The sequence below is a fragment of the Pseudorca crassidens genome, chromosome 6, assembly GCF_039906515.1.
Source record: "Pseudorca crassidens isolate mPseCra1 chromosome 6, mPseCra1.hap1, whole genome shotgun sequence".
NCBI classification, from domain to species: Eukaryota; Metazoa; Chordata; class Mammalia; order Artiodactyla; family Delphinidae; genus Pseudorca; species Pseudorca crassidens.
The window spans coordinates 46409715-46434108 of NC_090301.1; the positions used below are offsets into that span (position 1 = coordinate 46409715).

The window sequence follows — 24394 nt, forward strand, 5'->3', positions numbered from 1 at the left end:
TGCAGGACAAAGGGGCCCAGATTTAGGGTCAGAGAATCTGAGTTCTTAGCTTTGCGTCAGCCCTAAGCTTCTATGTGACCTTGGCCAAATCACTAAAATATGTATGCTGGTTCATTCAGTTGAGATTAGCATTGTGACAACTGATTGAAATAATATAGTAATAATGATAATAGCAAGAGCTAATGCTTATTGTGTATTTATTATTAGACAAATTCTTTATATCTATTATCCAATTTAACACACTGACAAGATGAGTTATGATAAAAATTCTAGGCAACATTGATTCAGCCACTACTTGTACACCCACTTTCAGGTCAGGAGATAGATTTAGTGAGTTTAAGTGTTGCAAGAGCTTAAGTTTGAAAATATGGCTCTCTGACTCCAGCATACCTCTTCTAACAAGGATGCAGTAGCAAACAAGAAGCTAAAGATCAAGTTGAGTACCCATTTTCCAGTTGGGTAAACCATGCAGAAAAAAAGTTGAATTGATTTTCTCAAAATCACACAGCAATTTAGGAGCAGCTAGAAAGAAATTCTGCTAGCTAACGTGATTGCCTTGCAGTATAATGAATACATAGACAGTCCCCAACTTACAATGGTTTGACTTTATGATAATGTGAAAGCAATACACATTCAGTAGAAACCCTACTTTGAATTTTGATCTTTTCCCAGGCAAGCAATATGTGGTATGACATTCTCTTCCCAGTCAGCCACAAGATCATGAAGGTAAAAAACTGATACACTTACAACCATTTTGTACTCATAAAACCTTCTGTTTTTCATTTTCAGTATAGTATTCAATATGTTACATGAAATATTCAACACTTTATTATAAAATAGTATTTGTGTTAGGTGATTTTGCCCAACTGTAGGCTAATGTAAGTGATCTGAGTATGTTTAAAGTAGGTTAGGCTAAGCTATGGTGTTCAGTAGGTTAGGTATATTAAATGCATTTTTGACTTATGATATTTTCAATTTATGATTTATCAGGAGATAACCCTATCATAAATTGAAAAAGATCTGTATTCTAGAGTTAGGAGGAATGACTGACCAGTTGGGAAGCAGAAAATTACCACTTAGTTTTGATGGGAAAATTAATTTTTGATCAGGTAAGTAGTTGTACCTAGTTTTTTCTCACAGCTGTAAAAAATTGCCACAAATGTAGTGGCTTAAAACAACACACCGTTATTATCTCACAGTTCTATAGGTCAGAAGTCCTATGGGCTTGGCTGGTTTCTCTATCTGAAGTCTCACAAGGCCAAAGTCAAGGTGTTGGCAGAGCTGTGTTTTCTTCTGAAGATCCTGGAAAGAATCTGCTTTTGGACTCATTCAGGTTGTTGGCAAAATTCAGTTCCTTGAGGATGTACAGTTGAGTCCCCATTTGCTTGCTGGCTGTTAGTTTGAGGGCCACCTTTATCTTCTAGAGGCCTATTTCTGGTCCTTGTACATGAGCTCCTGCATGGCACAGCCAGTAATGGTGCATCAACTCCTTATGTTGCCATATCTCTTCTGCTTCCTTTCTTCTGCTGCATCACTCTGACCTTCCTCTTCTACTTTGAAGGGCTGGGTTTAGGCCTACCAGGATAATTCATGAGAATCTAGGATAATCTTCCTATTTTAAAGTCCATAACCTTAAAATTGCAGATTCTGGGGATTAGGTATGGAAATCTTCGGAGGCTCATTATTCTGCCTACCACAGTATTCTTCTGTCTATCCCACTGGCTCTCAAATTTAGCTGTATATTCCTGTATCACCTAGGAAACTTGATAAAATGCTTATACCTGGGCCATAGTCAAGATGAATTGAATCTGAATTTCTTGGACTACAATCCAGGCAATGACTTTTTTAAGGTATCAGAAAATTTTAATATGTTTGAGAGGGTTGAGAACATCCCAGAACACAAGCTTTCTTCAACTTGATTAAATTCATTTTGTAAGTAACCTACTCAAAACATACTTGATATACCCTCTTTATGCCCCCACTTTGCTAGGGTTTGGAGTCACAGAGATTAATATGATGCATGTCCTATTCTTCCTGTGCTCACAATCTAGAGGCACAAACGGTACAAAGGAATAATTACAACAGTACATGAAATGTTTTAAAATAGGATATTTGAATAACTTGCTCTGGAAGTTCTCAGATATTAATTATGCCTGAGAACACTGCAGAATATTTTGCTTGATTTATACTTAATAGTACTTTTAAAATAGTCTGGCTAGTACCTAGGGACAGAGGAATATAAGTGTGTCCAGGTTTCAACATGGCCAAATGATGATGATGTATTTATAATGTGCTTCCCAAAATTTAACAGGCCATGAATTTCCTCAGGTGCTTGCAAAACGTGCAGATTCCAAAGTTCTGAAGGTTCTGATGCAGAGGTTCTGTTGTGGGCCCTAGACATTCTCACGTGTTCAGCAAGTTCTGGTGGTGATTCTGATACAGGTGATCCATTAACCCACACTCTGTGGAATTCTGTTTTATGTTACAACAGTAATTTAGTAACTGTTCATTAAATAATGAAAACCCCAAGCCATATTATAAAAAAGGACTTACAGTTTGATTTTCTTACATCAGTAACAGATCTTCAGGAAAGAGAAGTCTATTTATATTTTAATTTTCTTACTGCTTCATGGATTGAAAGTGTTAGGAACATTCCAGGTCAGGATGGGGGTGGGGAATTAAAACCTTATACTGGAATTTCTTTCTCAAAGACTCTAGTGGAAGTAAAGACAGTAATTTGCAAGAATCATTCTAGCACAAAGACTTACGTTTTGCCAAAAAATAAGCAGTGAGGAGAGAATAACAGGTAACCAGGTCTTGTACTTGGATACTTGTTTTAGTGGCACAATCTGTTCCACATAGTATAAAATGACAGAAAGAAGTTTGCATTTGTCATAGACATGTAGAATATTGAGATTGAAAAGTGCTTTTCCCCTGTTTTGATTCAGGAGAAATATAGCTTGTTTAATATGCCATAAAGGAAGACATGTAACTAGATAGGAAACAGCCTCACTTTGCTCACACAAAGGTTCAGGATACTTAACGGCAAATTAGATATGTGTGGGAAATGCTTCTGTTAGCCAACTTTATAGTGACTGGATAAATAAAAGGAGGAGAGAATATGGCTTAGGGCCTCTGAAAATCCAAGATATTTTGGAAATGAAGGAGTGGAAAACAAAAGTTGGGTTTTTTTTTCTTAATCTTGGAGTGAACATACACTTTTAATATTAGGGTTAGGTGACTCAACTAAAAATAAGAATTATTATTAAGAAAAATAAATTAATGGAAAATGTGTATATGTATAATAAAAATCTGAGAAAATAAGAAGCGGGTTTGAAAGGCACTGGATTTATGCTTTTATGTTCTGGTAAATTAGTATTGATTAAGTCACACTAATCTATTATGTTTATGTAGAATAAAACATGTTTTTACACTGAAGTAAGCCAAGAAGATTGGTTAAACTTTGTGGACTTGGAAATGTAGAACTGTTTAAAAAAAGGTAGAACTGTCTTGGGCTGCAGATCTACTGAAATTTTAAGAAATGAACCCAGAATGATGCTACATAAAGCCTTGAGTGACTAGGAAGCTATATTTCAAAAGTTAGTTGAGGTCTCAAGTCAAAGTTCTTTCTGTGATGAAATCAATCATTTTAATTTTATTTTGGTGATTCTTTGGTCAAGAAGCTTGTAGACTATTTATAAGCTATTTTTTATTCTATGTGTACAGTAAAGAAAGTTATTTTGTTTCTAGTAGTAGAACCAAATCTTCCACTTTAATTTTGAGGTGTGATAATGAAATGGTATTTATAGGATCCATGAGGCTAGCAGAAACAGAAAATGCCAGTAACTACTACTAGTACCACTGTGATTACAGATTCACTTAAGTTTAAATTAGAGCTTTCTCAGTTTTGAAGAAGTGCTTTTCCCATGAAACAAACCTAAGTTCACTTGGAAAAATCCACTACCAGATTTAGTCATTTAACTTGACCTCCTTTAATTATGTACTTGATCTCTCCTCCAAATTGAATGGGAGCTACTATGTATTTCACCAGGCAACATGCAACTCAGTTGTCAGTAAATGGTTTAACTAGAACTGAGAAATTTACAATAATTTACTTAACAGCTTAGGTCAATTGATATCAAGTGAACTTCAGCAAAGATAAATTTGGAATAAGCTAAACATAGAAGAGAGAACCACTTGCTGAATGAACATATGAGAGGCTGTATACAAAGAACCAATAAGCTAAACCTAGGAGTACAAGTAAACATACTTCTCCTAGTAATAATCATGCCATTACACCTACCAATATGAGGCTCAATCTAAACTGACCTTCATATGTATCTGCAATGGCATTATCTATATGCCCAGTCATGATCCCTCCATTATTGGCCTAGGGAGCTCTTGGTGAAAGAGGTGATTCTTCCATAACTACCACTCGCCATATGTGTCTGCTGGTAGGGAAATTTAATGAGTCCTTTGTAGAGTAGATGCCTCAAGCGAATTGTATCACCACATGAAATGGACATTGCTAGATCTAATGAAGAGTACAGGTGTCCACCACGTTTTTGAAAGACTGGCACCCAAACTTGCTGCTGCATCCTTGATAAAATCAGAGATCATGAACCTGCCCCCTTGGTTAGGAGTGCTACAAGTTTACACAGTGCAGAATACAATTTTGTCCCTAGTAGCCCATTTTCCAAATCGCTAGGGAATAGGGTAAAGAGAGAAAGCTGTAAAAGTGGAATTACTTGCACTGATCAATATTTTGTGAGTTGAATAAAGTCCTCTTAATTATTGGTGCCAGGATGATCTATTGCATGCTAAGAGATATTTCACTAAGATACTTTTTGGAATTCTGATTTTGAAACCCATTAGATAAGCAACAAAAATAACTGCTATTGTTACATGAACTGTTTTTCAAATATGTTGGATATAGGAAAACTTCAAACATGTTTTTTAAGGCACTTTTTCCTTCAATTTTTGAGCCCATGTACACATGGAAGGTAATTTAGTCTTGACTCATGTAAATCATCAAAGCATTGCTTCATAAAAACCTATCTGATTTCCAAATAAAACAATATCAATATTTCTTTACATTCCTGTTTGTAAATCTGTGTGTTTTATATGTATTTAATACAGAAAAATGTGGACGACTAATGTTTTAAATTTGGCTTAAGCTTTATGACTTCCAAAGACAGTACAGTAAACTACTGCTTATTCAATATCCAAACGACCACAGGACTCAAAAACTGAATAAAGGACTTTATTCTGTAGGAAAGTAAACATGCTGATATAAGAACTTTTTTCCCCAATTTTCAGTGTCAGTATAGATTCAAACACTACCTAAAGTCTTCTAATAGAAGAAATGACAGTTCACTAATAGTTATGATTAGTATTCCTGATTGTAAGCTTAAAATCCTAAAGTACTTTATTGTTTCATTTGTTTATTTATTTATTCATTGATTTATACAGCAAATGTAAATTAACTGCCAGAGACAAAGGATACAAAGATCAATCAGATATGGTTTCTGCCTGTGAGACACCACACAAGCTAGGGAAATAGATATAACTAAGATTAACACATTCCAATAAATATTACATAAAATTATTCAAAGGAAGTTTAAAATACAGTTTAATTTAAAAGTCCTTTTATCATACTCTAGTTCTTTGAAATTTACTTAAGTAAAAGATTCAGTTAATTGCTAGTGTTTTGACCATCCTGGATAAATGAAAATTGACATTAAGTTTTTCCATATAATGGAAAACAACAAATATTTGTGACAAAACTCAAATATATTGTAAGCAAAACAGATTTTTAAAAATTGGAATAGCTTAATAAAAATATCATTTTTCTAGTGGCATTTTCTTTGAAATTTTAAATTTATTATGGAAATGATTTTGGCTCATTGAAATAATATTAAATTATTATATCAATATTTCAGGTCATGACCCTGGATTTAAGAAATTTTTCAAGACAGTTTTGAGTATAATCCAAGAGAAAATGTGATTTGAGTCTGGAGACAATTGTGAATGTAAGTATTGGAAAATTAGATTTTTCTCATTGTTCCATGCAATAAAAACTAAAATATCAACTCATTAATTTTTGAATTGCAAAAACTTTGATTCATTGTTTTCTCTCTATAACAACACGATTTTTTACATCTAAAATTAATGGAATTCTTCCTATTTTTTTTTTTCTGGGTTGTATTTTTTAAAGATCAGCTAATAATAAAAGCCCAGTGTAGCTGATTGAAGAGAAAACATTATTTGGAAGATTGCTACAATAAAAAGAAAAGTTTCTTCTAGGTAAGTCATTGATGAGGGCAAGCAATGGCATAGATTCTGTGTGCTAGTTAATGGCATGCTCTCATTGCATGTGATAATGCAAATGCTAAGTAAAATGAAGAAAAGTTTTTTATAATCCTTATTCTAACATTTGCCCTATAATAAAAATCATGACATGTTTCCTAACAAAATCAAATCTAAGTTCATAGTCCACTGGCAAATATCTATTGATTAGATTTTTATCTCCTTTGAAAAATATTTTTTACTCATTCAGTTAAATAAATACTATATTTTATGACTAAACCATGGTCATTTATATTTCATAAAAATACTGCCAGAGTATGTTGATCATGGAACTTAGAGGGAGTAAGCATTATACACGTTACTCCTGCAATGTTTGTCTCTTAGAATTAAGAAGTTAGCAGAGAACTGTATCTATCATTAGAAATACTCAACAGAAATACTTTTATTTGGTATTTCCCATCTCCTGTAAACTTATTTTAATAATATAGATGACTTAGGGAATCTTTTACTTTTGATTAAAAACTTGAATGCTGAAGTGAAGAATAATTTCTATTAAATCATAAGGCCATTTTTATGACTTATGGATGTTAACTCTCAAGAAATTGGCCCAAATACAAATTTTTCCCTTAAACTGTTGAAGAGTCATAAAACTAAAAATAATATTAATACTTATCGGAAATAAAGGTAAGCTTTATAGTAAAATATGCTATCAAAATTTGTGCTTTTATGTTCTCGTGAAACTCTTTACTTTGTACTTTTTATCCCAACTTTGGTAAAGGTAAAGAAAGTGAGATGTTTTCTAATTACTTAAAAATATATCTGTAAGAGGCTTTCCTGCTTGTAAGGCTAATTAAGTTAAATTAAAATGTATTTAATTAAGCTCTTTAGTACTTTAAGCCATGATGCTCTTAACATTTGTAATATGTAAGACTATTAATCCAATCCTTAAAGCAAAATTATTGTGTAGTTTTAACATTTTTTCCATTGAGAGCCATCTATGTTTATTTCATAAATATTGCTAAATTATATTTCTTTTATTTTCTATTGCAGTTTGATTTATATTATATAACATATTTCATCTTGGCTTTAATGATGGAGAAAAAGAGTGTCCTGTATTTTCTGTTTCTCTTGCCTTTTCTTATGGTAAGCATAAATTTCTCTAATGTATCTCCCTATCTATGATTATTTCTGTTTTAACTTCCAACATACCCATAATTGATAAAGGCTAATAACACAAAAATACATGTAGTTATTGGATGCATAAATTAAGTACATTTTTATATCTAATCAACACAGCAATCATTTGTTTCCCTTCAGTGTACCTTTTTAGGCTTTTAGTCCTGTAGCAGGCACAACAGTATGATAGTGCAGTGTGGGTGGAGGGATGATGAACACAAATGTGCGGACGCCAGAGAAAAGCCATTACCAGAGTTCGAAAGAAAAATGGAATGGCTCTATGGTACAGTCGTACATAATAGATGAAATATTTTCAATCAGACCTGCTGATTCTGAGTTAGATCTATTAAAAAAGCAATTCCAACCTGTTGATTTTTCTCCCATTCTGCCAACTGATTGACCTGTATTGATTGAAAAGCACTTCGGAATCATGCACTATGTTCTAAATTAATTTCCTTACCCATTCACTCAAATAATTATTAAGTGCCCATTTTCTGACAGGCATGGATGCTAAGTTTGAGGCAGATGTGTATGTGAGTATGTGCATTCCTGCATGCCTCTGCATGTATATGCAGGGGACGTGGGGCTGGAGGTGGAGGGTAGACTAAGGATGACTAAAAAGCAATTGATGTACTCGAGGGGTCATAGGTCATAGACATTTAATTTTATTTTTATTTACAGAAATTTTTGTTCCTATTTTTCCCTGTTTCACATTAAAACAGTGACTATACTCTTATTATATGTTGAGAAACTCAGAGACATAATCTCACCTAATTCTGTGCCAGCAAATAATTTTCTTGTGGTGTTTCCAAGTAAACCCCACAAAGATTCAAACAAAGAAACTCAAGAAAAATATAGAAAACCTAAATGGGAAAAAAGCACAACTACTCTCCTGTCATCCTTTGTATTTAAAAACATTCTCAAGTCTAGGAGCAGTCCAAATTCTGCACTTCTTAGATGTTATCTTAAGTAAACAGACTGAAATTCAAGAAACAGGATTCCTGTTTCTTCAGCTCCCACCCTCCATTGAGCATGCCAATGAGCTGCACAGGCCAAAGTTGGTTCCCTGTAGGTAGTTCTGTAACAGATTACCAATCTGATTATTGTAATTTAAGGAATTGTGACCGTTTCTCTTGAATTCATTCAGACAATGTGCAAACTTGAGTTTTTAAGTAACAATAAAAATGATATTGATTTTATGCAATTCTATAAACTGAGAACAGGAGGAAAGAATTTTTTCTTGATGTTATAAATTTCCATTTATTACTTGTGCAGCACAACAGCTGCATAAATCTTTATTAAGAGATTAAAGCCAATCAAAGAATAAAAAAGTTAATATTAAATGGTGGTGAGGTGATGGTGAAACTTGAGTGGTGCCACATACTGAGGGACTTTTACTATTTATTTTAAATTTAAATTAAATTCAACTTCCTGCTAGAGAATAGAAAATCAAAAATAAGGAAACAAAATAGGAATAGAAAGATAACTGTTTATGGAAAATAATTAATAGGAATTATGCAAAAGCAAAGAAGAAATAAGGTTGAAGAAAGGTTTATACAGGCTTCATGCTACAAAACAGGAAAAAAAGTCATGTAGAAATTAAAGTATAAGTGAAGCTTAAAATAAAGCTACTAAAGTGGAAGAATATAAATATATACCTTGCCTAAAACCTTTATTGATGTGCATACAATAAAAATTCTGTTTACCAACATCATAAATGAACTTGTCATTATTTTGATTATCAAAATGTAATTATAAAAATGGCAACAATTTTAAGCATTTACCATGTGCTAGACACTTCCCCTCTGTTATCTTGATACTATTTTATCCCATTTACAATAAGAAAGCAGAAGTTTTGGTAGTGGTAGAGGGGGTGGTTAAATATCTTGTCTATTAAATATTAAATATTTTAAACTCCCAGTTAAATATTTTGACTCCCAGGTCAAAAAATAGAGGTGAATTTTGAATACAGCTGTCTGCATTCCAGATACATGGCCTGGAGCTGGCTCCCACAGTCTTCTGAGAGGGAACTGTGGACTATGCTGCTCACTGGGGCCATTGGCAACTCTTGGTGGTGGTTTGAAATTGGACATAGTAGGGATATTTACACCATGGAAATTGGCAAACACTACAAATCAGGAATTTCCCCCCAGAGCCTGATGACCCTGCAGTACATCACTGCACTTACTGTTTTTCAATGTGACAGACTGCTTCTCACAGACATTCTCACAATTCTGAAGTTTTATTTTTCTTTAATCCCTTAGATTCTTGTCATAGCAGAATCAGAAGAGAACCCTGGTGACTTAATTCAGTTGGGTGTTACTAGAAATAAAATCATGACGGCTCAATATGAATGTTACCAAAAAATTATGCAAGACCCTGTTCAACAAACAGAAGGTAAACATGACTAATTTTAAATGCATTTAAAATATTTTTGAAAGAAAACTACCTCATTACATTATTATGGGTCCCTTAGGTCCATTCTTAAAAACGGGTTAATTGCTAGTTTTTCTGGTATATGTGCAGTTTTAATTATTTACTTATGAAGAACATTTTACGATGCAATTATCTTGCCTCTTTTTAAAAATTCTAATAAAAATATGTGTGACAGGGATATTTTTAGTAACTTTTTTATGGTATAAAGATATTTAAAATATCAAATAAGTATGTGTCTTGGATTAAATCAGTGACAGTTGATCTTCAGTTTATGTGATCTGTATGTCTTTTTTTTCAAAAGCTCCTTGATAATAGCTTAATAAAATGACAAATAATTTTTTTTTTTTGCACATAACATACTTTGTGTGATACATTTGGTAGCAAAGCTAATGAAATCCAAGAGCTTCTGTTTCCATTAAGATATTTTTAAGGTATTTTTGAAACATTTATTGAGGGCCTACTAAGTGCCGTATATATGCTTCAATTATGAGAAGGACAAGTAGAGTTGCCAAATTTAGCAAAAGCAAAAACAAGTCCTGTATTTTACCTGGCAACCCTAAAGGCAGAGTTATGTTCAAAATGTAAAATGCAACACTCATAGTGAAACAAAGCAAAATGTGAAGACTTTAGATATTTTAAAATCTTTAAACCATCAGTGGAAACAAAGAATTTAACTTTGGGGGAAAATATTTGATAGTATAAAATACAATGTTTGTTATATACATGAAATGTTAAAAGTAGGTTATTATTAGTATTTGTAACTGTCAAAATGAACTTGCTTGTGAGAAAGAGAAAAAAAGCAATTTTTCCACATTGGGCAACTCTTGAAACCTTAATCTAACTGAACAATACAATTTGTTCATCTTCGGAGAAGTAGTTAGCTATATCTGCCCAAATATTTTTATTACAATATATATTCAGTTAAAACATGTCTTTAAAATATGCCAGACAATGACAAACTATCTGATATTAGCTCAATAGGGATTGAATTATCAAGTAATTAAAATTTGTATACAAATTCTTTGTTAACTGATCTAGCTTCTCACTTTATTCCATTAAAATCTAAGTGTTGGGCTTCTCTGGTGGCGCAGTGGTTGAGAGTCCGCCTGCCGATGCAGGGGACACGGGTTTGTGCCCCGGTCCAGGAAGATCCCACATGCCGCGGAGCGGCTAGGCCTGTGAGCCATGGCCGCTGGGCCTGCGCGTCCGGAGCCTGTGCTCCACAATGGGAGAGGCCACAACAGTGAGAGGTCCGCGTACCGCAAAAAAAACCAAAACAACTAAGTGTTATTAGTTTAAAATTATTGAATTAACACCTTCCAAATCATCTAGATATGTGTGAAAGCTAGCTTCAAATCTAATTGTTTAACAATAGGAATATATTTATGAGGGTTTTATAATAAAATAATTTTGTGATAAAATAAGTTCAAGATCACTGCAAAATAAATCTTCCTCTTGGAGAGGCATAATACACTTTGTAATTTTAAATACTCTAGAAAATCTTGTTATAAAGAAATGTTTATTTTAACTTTGTGTTCTCCAAATCTATTTGATTACATAATTTTTTAATGGAATACCTACTCATGTCTCACTCAAATGCCATACAACACAGTTGGAAAAATTCTAGACCTGGCAATCTATCATGCAGCCAGTGTTGTGGAATCTTTTGGAGCAGTATAAGGACTTGTTTGTGAGGCTTTCTAAAATGGTATCAGGAAATTTTTCTCTGATAGGCCACAAAATGCACTTTATTTAGTAATATGTGGATGCAAGCTATTTATATGAGTTTGAAAATCTCAGGAGGGAAAACAGACTATCTGAGGCTTTTTTTTTTTAACTAGAATTATTTAGATTTTCAGGCCAATAGAACTTTTTCTATTTCTGTGAAGCCTAGATTGATTCTGAGATTGCTGTACAAATCTGTTAATAATAATAAACATCTCATGCAACATTCAAGTTTCTATCTATGTGTGCTTACCTAACAAGGCGGAAAATTACTCTCTTTGATTACAGACTTATAACTTTGGAACATTTTGGTCATTTTATTTCTCTATGTCTTTAAAAAACTTTACATTTTTTCATGTAAGAGGTTCTTTCTCTTAATGTTGGTAAGAAAAGCATGAGAGATTAAACACTCTACTTCATTTGAAAAGAAAAGGAAGGAAAGTAAGAGCTAGAATTTGGTGGAGGGACCTAAATAAGTATGTGTCAGGGTTAATGTGGTGAAACAGGAAATATTGGAATGTTCATCCGTTCACTTCAGAAAATACTATAACTTGCCCTAAGAATACAGTTTCTAAAATAAAACATATTTTCAATTTCCCATAGTTTTTGAATTTCAAGCATAGGGACACTAATTAACCACTACTTTATGGTTAAGAAAACCAGCAAAGATCATGTGATTTATTAAATAAATAGCTACCTTTGAGAATTAGAATTAAAGCTAAACCTCATATTTTTTTAGATATTTCTAAATTTAATTTAACAATTAGTTATTCTAATAATTACTTTGTGAATAATCCAAGTAATTGTTATAAAGATTTTATATGATGCCTTCATTTTCAGTAGACAGTCTTTACTCCATGTCAGTGTGAGTCTACCATTATTTATGTCTTTCTATATAACTAGAGAGAGTTAGTAAGCCCTAATTTCTACTCTCCCCTTAAGGCATTTATTGCAACAGAACCTGGGATGGATGGCTGTGCTGGAATGATGTTGCTGCCGGAACAGAATCAATGCAGCACTGCCCAGATTACTTTCAGGACTTTGATCCTTCAGGTAAAAGCAGAAATTTATATACAAATATCCTTGACATCTATTTAATAAACCCTAGGTTAACTAAATTAGTTTCCTTTTTTCCTTTTTAATTTTAAAGAAAAAGTTACAAAAATCTGTGATCAAGATGGAAACTGGTTTAGACATCCAGCAAGCAATAGAACATGGACAAATTATACCCAATGTAATGTTAACACACATGAGAAAGTGAAGGTAAGTAATAATTATAAATTCAGATTTAATTTACACTATTTTAAAAGTTAGTTGCCGATACAATATTGGAGAAAATTTAGCTAGTGTTCATTCCATTGTAAAGCCTTTTCATCATAAAAACAATGAACAAAAATATCTTTGTAGAAATAATTATTGATTTGGTCATTACACCGAGGAAGCAATCCTGCTAGGTAATTCAGTGTCTCAGTATTGGAGTTCAGAATTTTCCAAATTAAACATACTTTAAAAATGTAAGAAAAAAGAAAATTTTCATCTGTGGTGCAATTCCTATAATTACGGTCAGGAATCGTGCTCAAATAAACAAAATAAGCCCAGCGGGGTTTACGCAGTTCCCTCAGCAGAAGGCTTTCATTCTGACTGGCTATTAGGTCACCTTCACTGGCATTCCCACTTTTAACATCATACATTAAAGTCAAGGTTATTCACAGTTTGTCTCAACAATAAAGCTTCGATACAAAGTGCCTGCATATATTTGCACGTGCGTGTATATTGAGGCAGTTTGTCACAGTGATTAAAGCTGAGTTCTGATTTCTGACTTCCTGTTTCTGCTCCTTACCAGCTGTGACCTTGGGCAAGCTGTAACCTCTCTCTGCCTCAGTCCCCTCCTGTGTAAAGTGAGGATACTAAACCCATCCACAAGGTTTTCATAAGAATTGACTTAATACAATGAAAATATTTAGAAAACTAACAAGCCTATAGTAAGCATTTGATAACTGCCAGCTATCATAATTATAAATCATGTATTCTTTGCTTACTCAGAGAAGGGTTTGAAGAGAATTATAAAAATACACAATAAAATGGTAAGTTACAATAGAATAAAGACAAAAATCAGAGAAAAAGTCAAAACCAAGATAAAAAATTTATTTGTACAGATCAGAGGCGCCTCTAAATTACTGTTCTGAGACTTGTTTTGGAGCCTCAAATTTGTCAAACGAAAAAAAAAAACCCAGTTAGGAAAGAAAGCCTTATCTGGCATTTAAGTCTAAAGAAACAAACAAAAATCATTGATTTAAGGTGCACAAACTGATAGAGTGAAAATTGTCAATGTCCTCCAAAATGATAAATGTTGGTTTTCATATATTATACAACGCAGATCAAGAAATTTATTCTTCATATGTTTAATATGTGACTCCTAATTTCTTAAATAAAAAGAGCAATTTATAAATTTTGATATCACCTGATAAATTTTCATAGATATTCTTCATTCCAGATGTATTCTAATACTCATTGGCTTGCAAACTAAATGGTAAGGCTATCAGATCACATGTTTTTAAAAATATAAGTTATTTTATTGATTTTGAGCTTACACACATGTAGAATTATAGTATTGATATGAGCCTTAATTTTTTTTTTATCCATACAAATTACAGACTGCACTGAATTTGTTTTATCTGACTATAATTGGACATGGATTATCTATTGCATCACTGCTTATCTCACTTGGTATATTCTTTTATTTCAAGTAAGTACATGTAAAATTTTTTTTTAACTTACTGATTATCTTTGGTGAATGCAGTATCATGTGCATGTTTATCCATGTGCTGATAAAATTTATGAAATATAGATGATTTATAATGTTTAAAATAAATTGAATGTTTAAAATAATTAGAAATATGTTGACTTTATCTTGACTTTATAAAATGTAGAGAATCAGGAGATTGATAAAATATCTGAAGCCTAACTTTACAAAATGAGTATGCATATAAGAATGAAGTCATGCAGTAAAAAGGGAGCCAAAATGAATATGTAAACCTATCCTTATTTACTTTGGAAACTGCCAAATATTATAGGCCTTCCTAATTAAATTTTCAACTTCTTGGTCAATTTTAGTATCAGTATACATGGTACATTATAAGAACTGGTATTTTGTGCAAAAAATAGCAATGACATTTCATATATATTATTAAAAATAATAATTTCAATATATTGTGGTTAGATTAATTTTTCTGGTTTGGGGGGAACATATTTAAAATAGTTTTAAAATTATATTTTAAAATTTACTTGCAGTTTATTCTTTTTTAGGGTGGAGGGAGAGTCAGCTCCAATTTCTTTTTTTTTAATTGAAATATAGTTGATTTACTGTGTTTTAGATATAAAGCAAAGTGATTCAGTTATGTGTGTGTATATATATATATATATATATATATATACACACACACATATATATATTCTTTTTCAGATTCTTGTCCATTATAGGTTATTATGAAATATTGAATATTGTTCCCTGTGCTATACAGTAGGACCTTGCTGTTTGTCTATTTCATATATATAGTAGTGTTATCTGTTAATCCCAAATTCCCAATTTATCTGCCTTCCTCCAATTTCTTGATTCAACCTATCAACTGTGATTTTTTTTAATTGACAGGAAACTAAATTCTAAAACTGCATAATTATCTTATGCATTAACATGGTCTTCATGATTTTGATCATCACCAGTAATTAAAGAATTCAGTGTAAAGAGAGAGTTATATAGAGAGAGTTATATTATAAAATATAGCTCTATATATAGAGCTATATTTTATTGTATCTTCATCACCAGTGTCACTGCCATTGTCTCTCTCTTCCTCTCTTTCCTCCTCTTCTTCTTCCCTCTTCCCTCCTCCTCCCTCTCCCCCTGCCCCTCCTCCTTCTCCTTCTTCAACAATTATCTTGGAACATTAGCAGCTTCAGAACCAACTAAAGTAGTAGCTGCACATCAAAATAATCCAAATCCAGAAATTATTAGACACCTAGATGTTAGGCTCATTTGTAACTGGAGCACCAGCTTTTAGCCCACAGTTCATCAAATATTCAAAGTACATGAAATAATATACGAACCAACCAATGATTATTTTTCATGGGATCAAAATCATGGGATCTAGAGATTGCATCATAATTGCTGTTTTTGGAAACTTGCACTTTCTTAAGAATCTTCAACTTTGGGGAATTTTTTAAAAACTTTTTGTTTTATATTGGATACAGCCAATTAACAATGTTGAGATAGTTTCAGATGCACAGCAAAGCAACTCAGCCATGCATATACATGTATCCATTCTCCCCCAAACTCCCCTCCCATTCAGGCTGCCACATAACATTGAGCATAGTTCCCTGTGCTATACAGTAGGTCCTTGTTGGTTATCCATTTTAAATATAGCAATCTGTACGTGTAGGTCCCATACTCCCTAACTATTACTTTGGGGAATTTAAATGGCACTTTTGATTTATAACATTATCGAGGCACCATTAGAAACCGACTAAAAATATTCCACTCTGAATAAAGCTAATTCAACATTTGAGTACATTTTAAAATGTGACTTTTTTTTTTTTTTTACTAAATTGTGTTAAAACATGCATCAAAATAAGTTGAAGAGACTCTTTATCCTAAAATATGGAAAACATTTCTTAAAGAATAAAATTTACTATACTATATTTTGTAACAAATTGCCAAAATGTTCTTGCTCAAAACAAACTGTCAATTCTCGGTCACTGCCTTTATAATTAGTTACATAATATCAGTTGCTTATATACAGTTTAATAAAACTTCATGTCTTTACTCTTGAATATACTCTTAGGTTATGTAAGATTTTTGAAATGAATATTTTGGAGTACGAAAAACTTCATTATCACTGTCTAATAGATTGAAAACTGGAAAATAAACCATTTCCCAAAGTGACAATTTTTAAATAAAGTCCTCGGGTCTACAGTGATAAATTATTTATGCTATTTGACAAAGTGAAATAATGTTACTGATGATAACAAGCTTATTGGTAAAATATGGCACTAAAACTCAGCTAATATTTTATTTAGTACATTTAAAAACACAAAATAAAATTAAAATTTCAAAATCTCACTTAGTATAAATTTAAGCAAGATATAGTTCTTTTTTCTTCTTTATTGCTGAAAACAAAATCTTTACAATTTAAAAATGAATGTATCTAAATTTGAAAAAATGACTCTCTTGGAACTTAGAACTAAATGATACAAGTAATTCCCTAAAATCTATGCAGTACTCTAGAACTCAGATTCTGAGTTCATTAAAATTACATATTACCACACATACAAACACAGAGAAGATTAATTTAAATGTAACTAATATCAGCTAAGATTCTTTTTCTAACATGGAGACTTTTATGACCATGACTAAGTATAAAGTAGATCAGCCTCTACCCTAAAGGCAAACAATAGAAATCATAAGAGTTATTTAAGACTATCTTAAAAAGCTTCTTGGAGAAAAGGTTATGTTTTAATATTTCTAACCTCAGGAAAAAGAATGCAACCATTAATTAAAAACAAACTAGTCTTGAGAACTGCACTTATATTTGCAATATTTTTAAAAATTGAGAACAATTTAATTTTTTAAAATAAATTTTTAAATAAAGAAATATATACACCTATAATTCTAATACACTATTGGGCAATTTCATTTATTTTTCCAGTTTTATTTCATACTCATTTGTATTTACTCAGTTTTATTTGTAATGTACAAGTTATTTTAACTATTTTTACAACTTAGCATTATATAATTCTGTCACTAAGAAGTTTTTAAAACAACCATTTAATTGGCTAATTGGCTATTTAATTGGCTAACTAATACTGCATTTAGTAAGTTGACAAAAGTTTACTAAATCATTCTTGTATTTTTGAAAATTAACGTTGCTTCCAACTTTTCCTATTAATAAAATACACTGCAATGGACATTTTCAGCCATAACTTTCCCCATATTTTACACTATTTTTTTAGGCTACATTCCCAGACTTGTGATTTCTTGGTGAAAGGGTATTTATCTTTTTATGGCTCTGGAGATATATCATCATATCAGAAGTATTTCAAAATCAACATGTTCAAAACAAATTCACACTATCTACCTTCTCCTAACCCAAAGCAGTTTTTCTTCCAGAGCGACCCATCTTTACAAATAACACCACCAGCAATCTAGTTGCATAAGCCATAGACTTAGGAGCAATCTTTGATACCGTCTCAGTTTTCCTATCATTCTCTCCTCATACTCTGTGGATAAAACCTCCTAACAGTCCTCCAATCTATCCATTTTGTTTCATCTCTCCTGCCACCACCACCAACCTAGCCTTATCTAGCCTCAGTAAGTCCACTTTCACCATCTTCATTCAATGCTAAACATCGCAGCCAGAATATTTTCAAAGATTTATATTAAATATAGATCTGATTTTGTCATCCCTTGCTTTAAAAATTTTAGACTTCCTATTATAATTTATATAAAATCAAAGTCATTAATGTATCCTATAATTGAATATTCTGTATAGTCTCTTCCCTGCTCCTCTAGTCTAGTTAAATGTAGTCATCTTTCAGATCTAAACCTTAGCATCATTTCCTCAGTGAAATCTCTGTGATTTTTTTATTGTAGTACTTCTGAAACTGCAACTAGTTTGTGCTGAATGTGGAATAAATTTTTAATTACCATTTAGGAGCCCACCATCTCTTCAGATTTAATACTAATACAGCTGAGACCCTTCAGATTAAATGATCTCTTTTTATTTTGCATGTAATAAGCCAAAATATTTAGACACATTAAATTTCTGAAGGACACAAAGTTAAATATAGCAATTATATTGCATGCCAAAATCAGTATTTAAAAAGACGACAAAGGGTGTCCTAGAATTCCAAGTCCTATGGCTCCAATCAAGTTTGAAATTTAAGGATATAAATAAAGTTCTAAACTAACTCCATAAAACCAAATGTAAAATTAACAGTTTCTTTATGAAAAAGCCATGATTTAACTGAGCAAATGCTTGCTGTGTACTAATGAGGCAATAGTGGGACTGCCAAGGGAAAACAATATTGCAAGCCAGACTATACATAAATGCAAAGTATCCAGTTTCAAAGCTCTAATTAGACCAGTCATCTATTCTGTCTACTATGGACTGACTTTGTAAGAGGAAAAGAGTATGTCATAGAACTGACTTATCAGGACAATGAAGAAATTAAAGAAAATAATATCTGCTGATCAGGGAGTGAAGGTACCAAAAATGTTAAGCCAAACAACAAAATAAACAGGGAACAGCAGATGACTTCAATAATCTGAAAGACTAAAATGGGAATAGATTTTGTATAATAACAGAGAGAAAAAATAGTTGGCTCAGTTAAAAACAATAACAAAATAGACTGAACCATCTGTTGACCAACTGACCTTTCTGTCACCCAAGATTTTCAGATATTAGGTGTCAACCTAGCAGGAATTTTGAAGTAGGTGATTTCTATACTGGGTTCATAGCTGCACCTAATGATCTGTAATGCTACTTTCAAGCCCAAGTCTATAATTTAGGAAAGAAGATTAGAATGAAAGAGTTAATTTTTTAAAACAAAATATATAATTTCAATATCAGCAAAGTTAGCATTTGTGAAAGTATTTTGCAGGCTGAAAGCAATCTACACAGGTAAACTACATTTATTATTGATTAGGAATTGAAAGAAAATCTGGTTCAATATTTTTATATCTGCATTTACATATATTATATTTTAAAAAGCAAATGCTATTCAACCAATACAAGTAATTTTAAACTGAAGGGTTAAAATTTTAAACTTGAGAATTAATTTATTTTCTCTGTAGAAAAACACTTTTTAAAAAACTGAAATTGTGTATATACATGCTAAGTACTTTAGCTTTAAAGATATAATCTGTAGACCCATTTCTCATTTTAAAAAGAGACGCTAAAAATTTCATGTTGCCCCAAACATCATCTTCATGTTCAACATATTGATAGACCTTATTTTTTTCAGAAAAACAGGTTTTCTTTTTTTAAAATCAAGAATACTATATGCAATATATATATATAACGTATATATATATATGTTAATTACTAAAAATTTCAATGCTTTAGAAAAAAGATTTGTGACATGCTACATAGGCAAAACCTCATTAAAACAAATAAATATCTTGCCAATATATGGAAATTGGTTCTTGGCCTCTACATAAAAGAAAAATTAAGGTTTTTAACTAGTTGCATTGTTTATTTTTAGAGTTTATTCTGAAACTACAATTAACTATTCATTTTCTATAGTGAACTATAAAAAAGCTTTAATGGTGAGTTAGCATGATAGATATATACTTGATTTCAGGCACAAGTTAATTTTAATGGATAGTGTAACACAGTAATTAAAAACATGGGATATATGCAAATCTTGCCATCACCACTTACTAATAGTATGGACTTATCCTGATTTCTGTTTTTCAGTTAGCCTGTTTCTTTAATGAGTCCTAACGTTTAAAATACTGGGCAGAGAAGACACACACAGTACCTGGCATGTAGCAAACTTTCAATATACAGTAAAAGGTACTAATTTTGTCTTTAGACAATATCAATCATGTAGGCACATAGACTACACTTACTTAGTCATCTAACATTATCCCTATATAAATAGTAACTCAGGGCTTCCCTGGTGGCGCAGTGGTTGAGAGTCCACCTGCCAATGCAGGGGACACGGGTTCGTGACCCGGTCCGGGAAGATCCCACATGCCGCGGAGCGGCTGGGCCCGTGAGCCATGGCCGCTGAGCCTGCGCGTCTGGAGCCTGTGCTCCACAACGGGAGGGGCCACAACAGTGAGAGGCCCGCGTACCGCAAAAAAAATAAATAAATAGTAATACAAAGTAAACAACAACAACAACAAAAGCCCCCAAAATTGCTGTGGAGCTACAAAGAGCTATGGGAAGACAGAGGAAAGAAAGACTCATTTTGACTCATAGAATTGGAAGATTCTTGAGGTGATAATCTCACTGAAATGAGTGTTGAATAAAGAGGGTAGAATTTCAACAGATAGAAATTGTAAGCCATGAAAACTGAAGAGATTATCTAGTTCAACACCTAATTTTACTTATATTCTAAGTAGTTAACTAAGTTATCTAGGGTTCCTCCCCATCTATGTACTTTCTGTTTGGCTTAGTAATTTTATTTGACTTTAGTTATCTTTTAAAAATGGAGAATTGACCAGAAAGAAGCAAAGCTTCAAATTAATTTTTCTTTTTTATTATACATTCTCAGGCTTTATGAGAAACCTGGGTCAAGTTAGGCCCGGGTATACCATTCTAAATACTTTTTTATGTGTTAGACAGCCTTCACTACAGGTGAGTAGTTAAGAGTATGTTCTCTAAACAGGCACATCTTCTCTTAGATTCCACCTTCGTCAGCTACTTGCTGCATAGTATCGAGCAGCTTCTTTCATTTCTCTAATCCTCAATTTCACATCTTTAAAATGCAGATTCTATTAGTATCTATATCATAGCTGAGATGATATATATGCATTGTTAAGTGGAGAGTCTCGTTTGGAAAACACTATTATTGGCATAGTTGTCACTCTTGCTCTTTCTTTCTAGTCCATTAAAAGATTTTATATAAATATTTAGCCCTGACTGGCATATTTTAACAGTGGGCGCTTTTAAAACATAATTAACAGTGGGCTCTTTTAAAACATAATTAAAGAACACAGTTTCTAGTTTTATGTGTACCACATTTTTAAAGAAATTGTTATAACGTTCACATTATAAGAAAAATAAGTATACAATGAATGAAAAATTTTATAAAACAAAGTAGTAGTATAATTATATCAGGAAAAAATTGAGGTTAAGTAAATTAGTCAAAGATAATAAAACTTTTTTAATGCCCACAAGATACCACATAGCTTACTCAGTACTTGAATTTGTAGTCTTTGATTTTAAGGCACTTTTAATATATACTCCCAGAACTATCTACTAAAATAGGAAAAGCCACTATCAACCCAAAACAACTATCCACTAAAACAGGAAATAATGGAAAGAACAGCACAAATTTAGCTCCATGAGAGCAGGAATCATCACTGCTTGGTTCCTTTACACATTCCAGGGCTTAGCACATAACCTTGTGCATAGTAGGCACTTAATACATTTTTAAGGAATGAAGACATGAACTGACTTGGAAACTTATTTCTAGGACAGACTTTCCCATGACTTATCTGTGACCTTGGACAAGTCCCTTGAGTTTGTCTGGCCTTGGCTGTCTCCATCAACAAAGAAAGACATTAGAGTAAGACTCTTTACAATTCTAACCAGTAGAAGCAACTGTGTAAAATAACATAGGATACCCTGCAGCTAGATCCAAAGAAGACCAAGGCCATCTCAGAAAATGCTTAACTGAATGGTTAATGAAGCACGTTCATATAGTCAGGAGCAATAGAAATCTTAGCTTTCTTCCAACTAACCTGGAAACAATTCCTAGGAGAGCTGATGTTTCACATAAAATCATTGTGTGTACAAAAATCTATCAATATCTCCTTTCTGCTTCTGAACCCAGTTCCTCATGCTGCAGTCATTCTTGCTTAGTCTAGGGTAGAGGCAACTATTTTTTTCATTTGTTAATTGAGTGAGGGTCACTGATCCATCCTAATAAAAGCCAAGACCATACAAAAAGTTGATTTAGGGTACTGTTTGTTATTTTTTATTTAGAGAGAGAAAAGAAAAGTCTACTACTCATCCATGCTTTAAATTAGAAGCAGAGAACACGAAACACTATTTACCAGATATACTTCAGTTTTATATTAGAGCCAATTAAGGAAAGAGAGTGGGAAATAAAAAGAAAGGGAACAGAAAGGGAGGGGAAGAGAGAGAGACAGAAATTTGGGATTTGCCAAGCCCTGAGAGGCAATGACTCTTACTCATAATGATCCTTGGAAAAACAAAGCAGAACCCTTTAGATAAAAAAAATAAATAAGCTTTACCAGAGTTAATTATAAATTATATTTTAATTACTGTTTAAAATCTGAGAGCATAGCAAATCTTGCTCTTACTTGCAACCCAGACAAAAGGCTCCATATTCTTGCACATAAAAGAGCACACGTAACTTGCATGGGGAAGAAGGTAGTTCTTTTTTTTTAAACCATCTTAATTTTGCTGACATTTCAGACAGTGATTCTAAATAATTTTAAAGCCAAGTTGCATATTTACAACTATATAGAAGATGATATTTCTCGGTAGTCCTGAATAAAATTCAGCAAAACATCTATTTCTCAACTTAATAAAATGATCCTTTAATGCTTATATTTCTGCTTTTCAGGACAAGTGACAGAAATTCTCACCTTTCTTTTTTTAAAATCATATTTGAAAATATTCAATCAATATTGTGAACCTTTCTCTCATTTCCAGTTTCTTCATATATCTCTTGAATTAGAACAAGTATGGCTTTCTTCTTTAAGCTATAACTATTCTCCTGAAAACTGTTCATGATTCAATCTTTAAATTGGTTTCAAATAAAGCTAACTATTTAAAGAAATCCTACATTGAAACAGAGAATAGAGAGTCTTATCTACAAATCATGTTCTGATGTCCCTGTATTTGCAAATCAGAGCTATCACTTAAATAAGTTGTTTAAAACCTGGCAAATCTGCACTGTCAGAAGTCTGACAATGGCTGAGTTCAGAAATAGTCACGTAGCGATCCTTGAATAACATACCTCTGAGTGCCTACCTAGGACCACCCTTGCTTTCTCCACTCTTGTAAGAGTGCATTCATTGTAAGTCTGTTGTGCACTACAGTTCTGAGATACATTCTATTCTATTGTATGTATTCTAGACTTCGTTCAGCTTAACACTGGATATTGTTAGTTATAGTTTTTCATATAATGTTTTATTAGAGCATACTCACTGAGTCTACTTCCAAAATAATGAATTTAATCAATGTGCTGAAACATCCTTCCCTCTCAAATGAACGTGATGAGAGCTGAAAGCATACCTATTCAGGAATGCGAGTCTTGGCTGGAAAGCTTTTTAAATATGTCCACTGTAATTATATAATAAAAGCATTGCATTTCTACATTAGAGTATCAGATTTAAATCAGAACAAACTGGTGCAAGAAGTAATGGGTTTACTCTAACAAAATCCAGTTCCTCTATAATGTAATTGCTATTACTGGTTTATGGAGAAGAGTCCCAAGTATGGAAATATAACTGAATTAAAGAATTTGGACTTATTTTAAAGAGTAAATTTATTATTTAAACTATAACTAAATGTTAAAGATTACATATTTATGTTGATTTTTCTAATAAATATGCAACTTCTTTATAAGTGTATTTATAACGTATATTTAAATGTAAGTACTATTTAAGCATAACTGAATTTTCATGGGAACAAAATGACAAATTATTTTAAGAATGCTAATGATCCGCTGCTTGGTGTAAAAACTATACAGTTACTAGAATGGATTAAAATTTTGTAATTTGAAATAGATAACACAAATAATATAACATCTTTCTTCCCCAAATCATAATATGTTTTGCAATCTGGTTTCCTACTCTTGCAGACATAGTTTATTTTCCTAGACCATACCCACTGATATGACTATATATGAGGAGAAAGCAAAGCAAAGTAAACCCTCCCAACTGTAGCATCTTTTTAGTAGTTAGGGAAAAACAAAACCCAAGAATGACTGGATATTACATTGCTAACATTTGCTGATGGAACATTAAGATGTAACGTAAGAGTAAGAG

General features: G+C 32.3%; 1 protein-coding gene across 11 annotated transcripts in view; it reads left to right on the forward strand.

The window, feature by feature from the left end:
• Window positions 1-24394, forward strand: part of CALCRL (calcitonin receptor like receptor) — a 105740-nt gene that overhangs the window by 54661 nt on the left and 26685 nt on the right. For 2 of the 11 annotated variants that reach the window (XM_067741256.1, XM_067741255.1), the window contains 7 exons: window positions 5943-6032; window positions 6218-6306; window positions 7360-7452; window positions 9750-9882; window positions 12589-12699; window positions 12797-12909; window positions 14301-14392. In XM_067741256.1, the coding sequence (XP_067597357.1) occupies window positions 7399-7452; window positions 9750-9882; window positions 12589-12699; window positions 12797-12909; window positions 14301-14392 (503 nt within the window). In that variant the 5' untranslated portion in view covers window positions 5943-6032; window positions 6218-6306; window positions 7360-7398. Of the gene's footprint in view, window positions 1-2328; window positions 2443-5942; window positions 6033-6217; window positions 6307-7359; window positions 7453-9749; window positions 9883-12588; window positions 12700-12796; window positions 12910-14300; window positions 14393-24394 lie in introns of all 11 variants that reach the window. The other 9 variants (XM_067741261.1, XM_067741258.1, XM_067741259.1 and 6 more) reach the window with 7 other exon arrangements.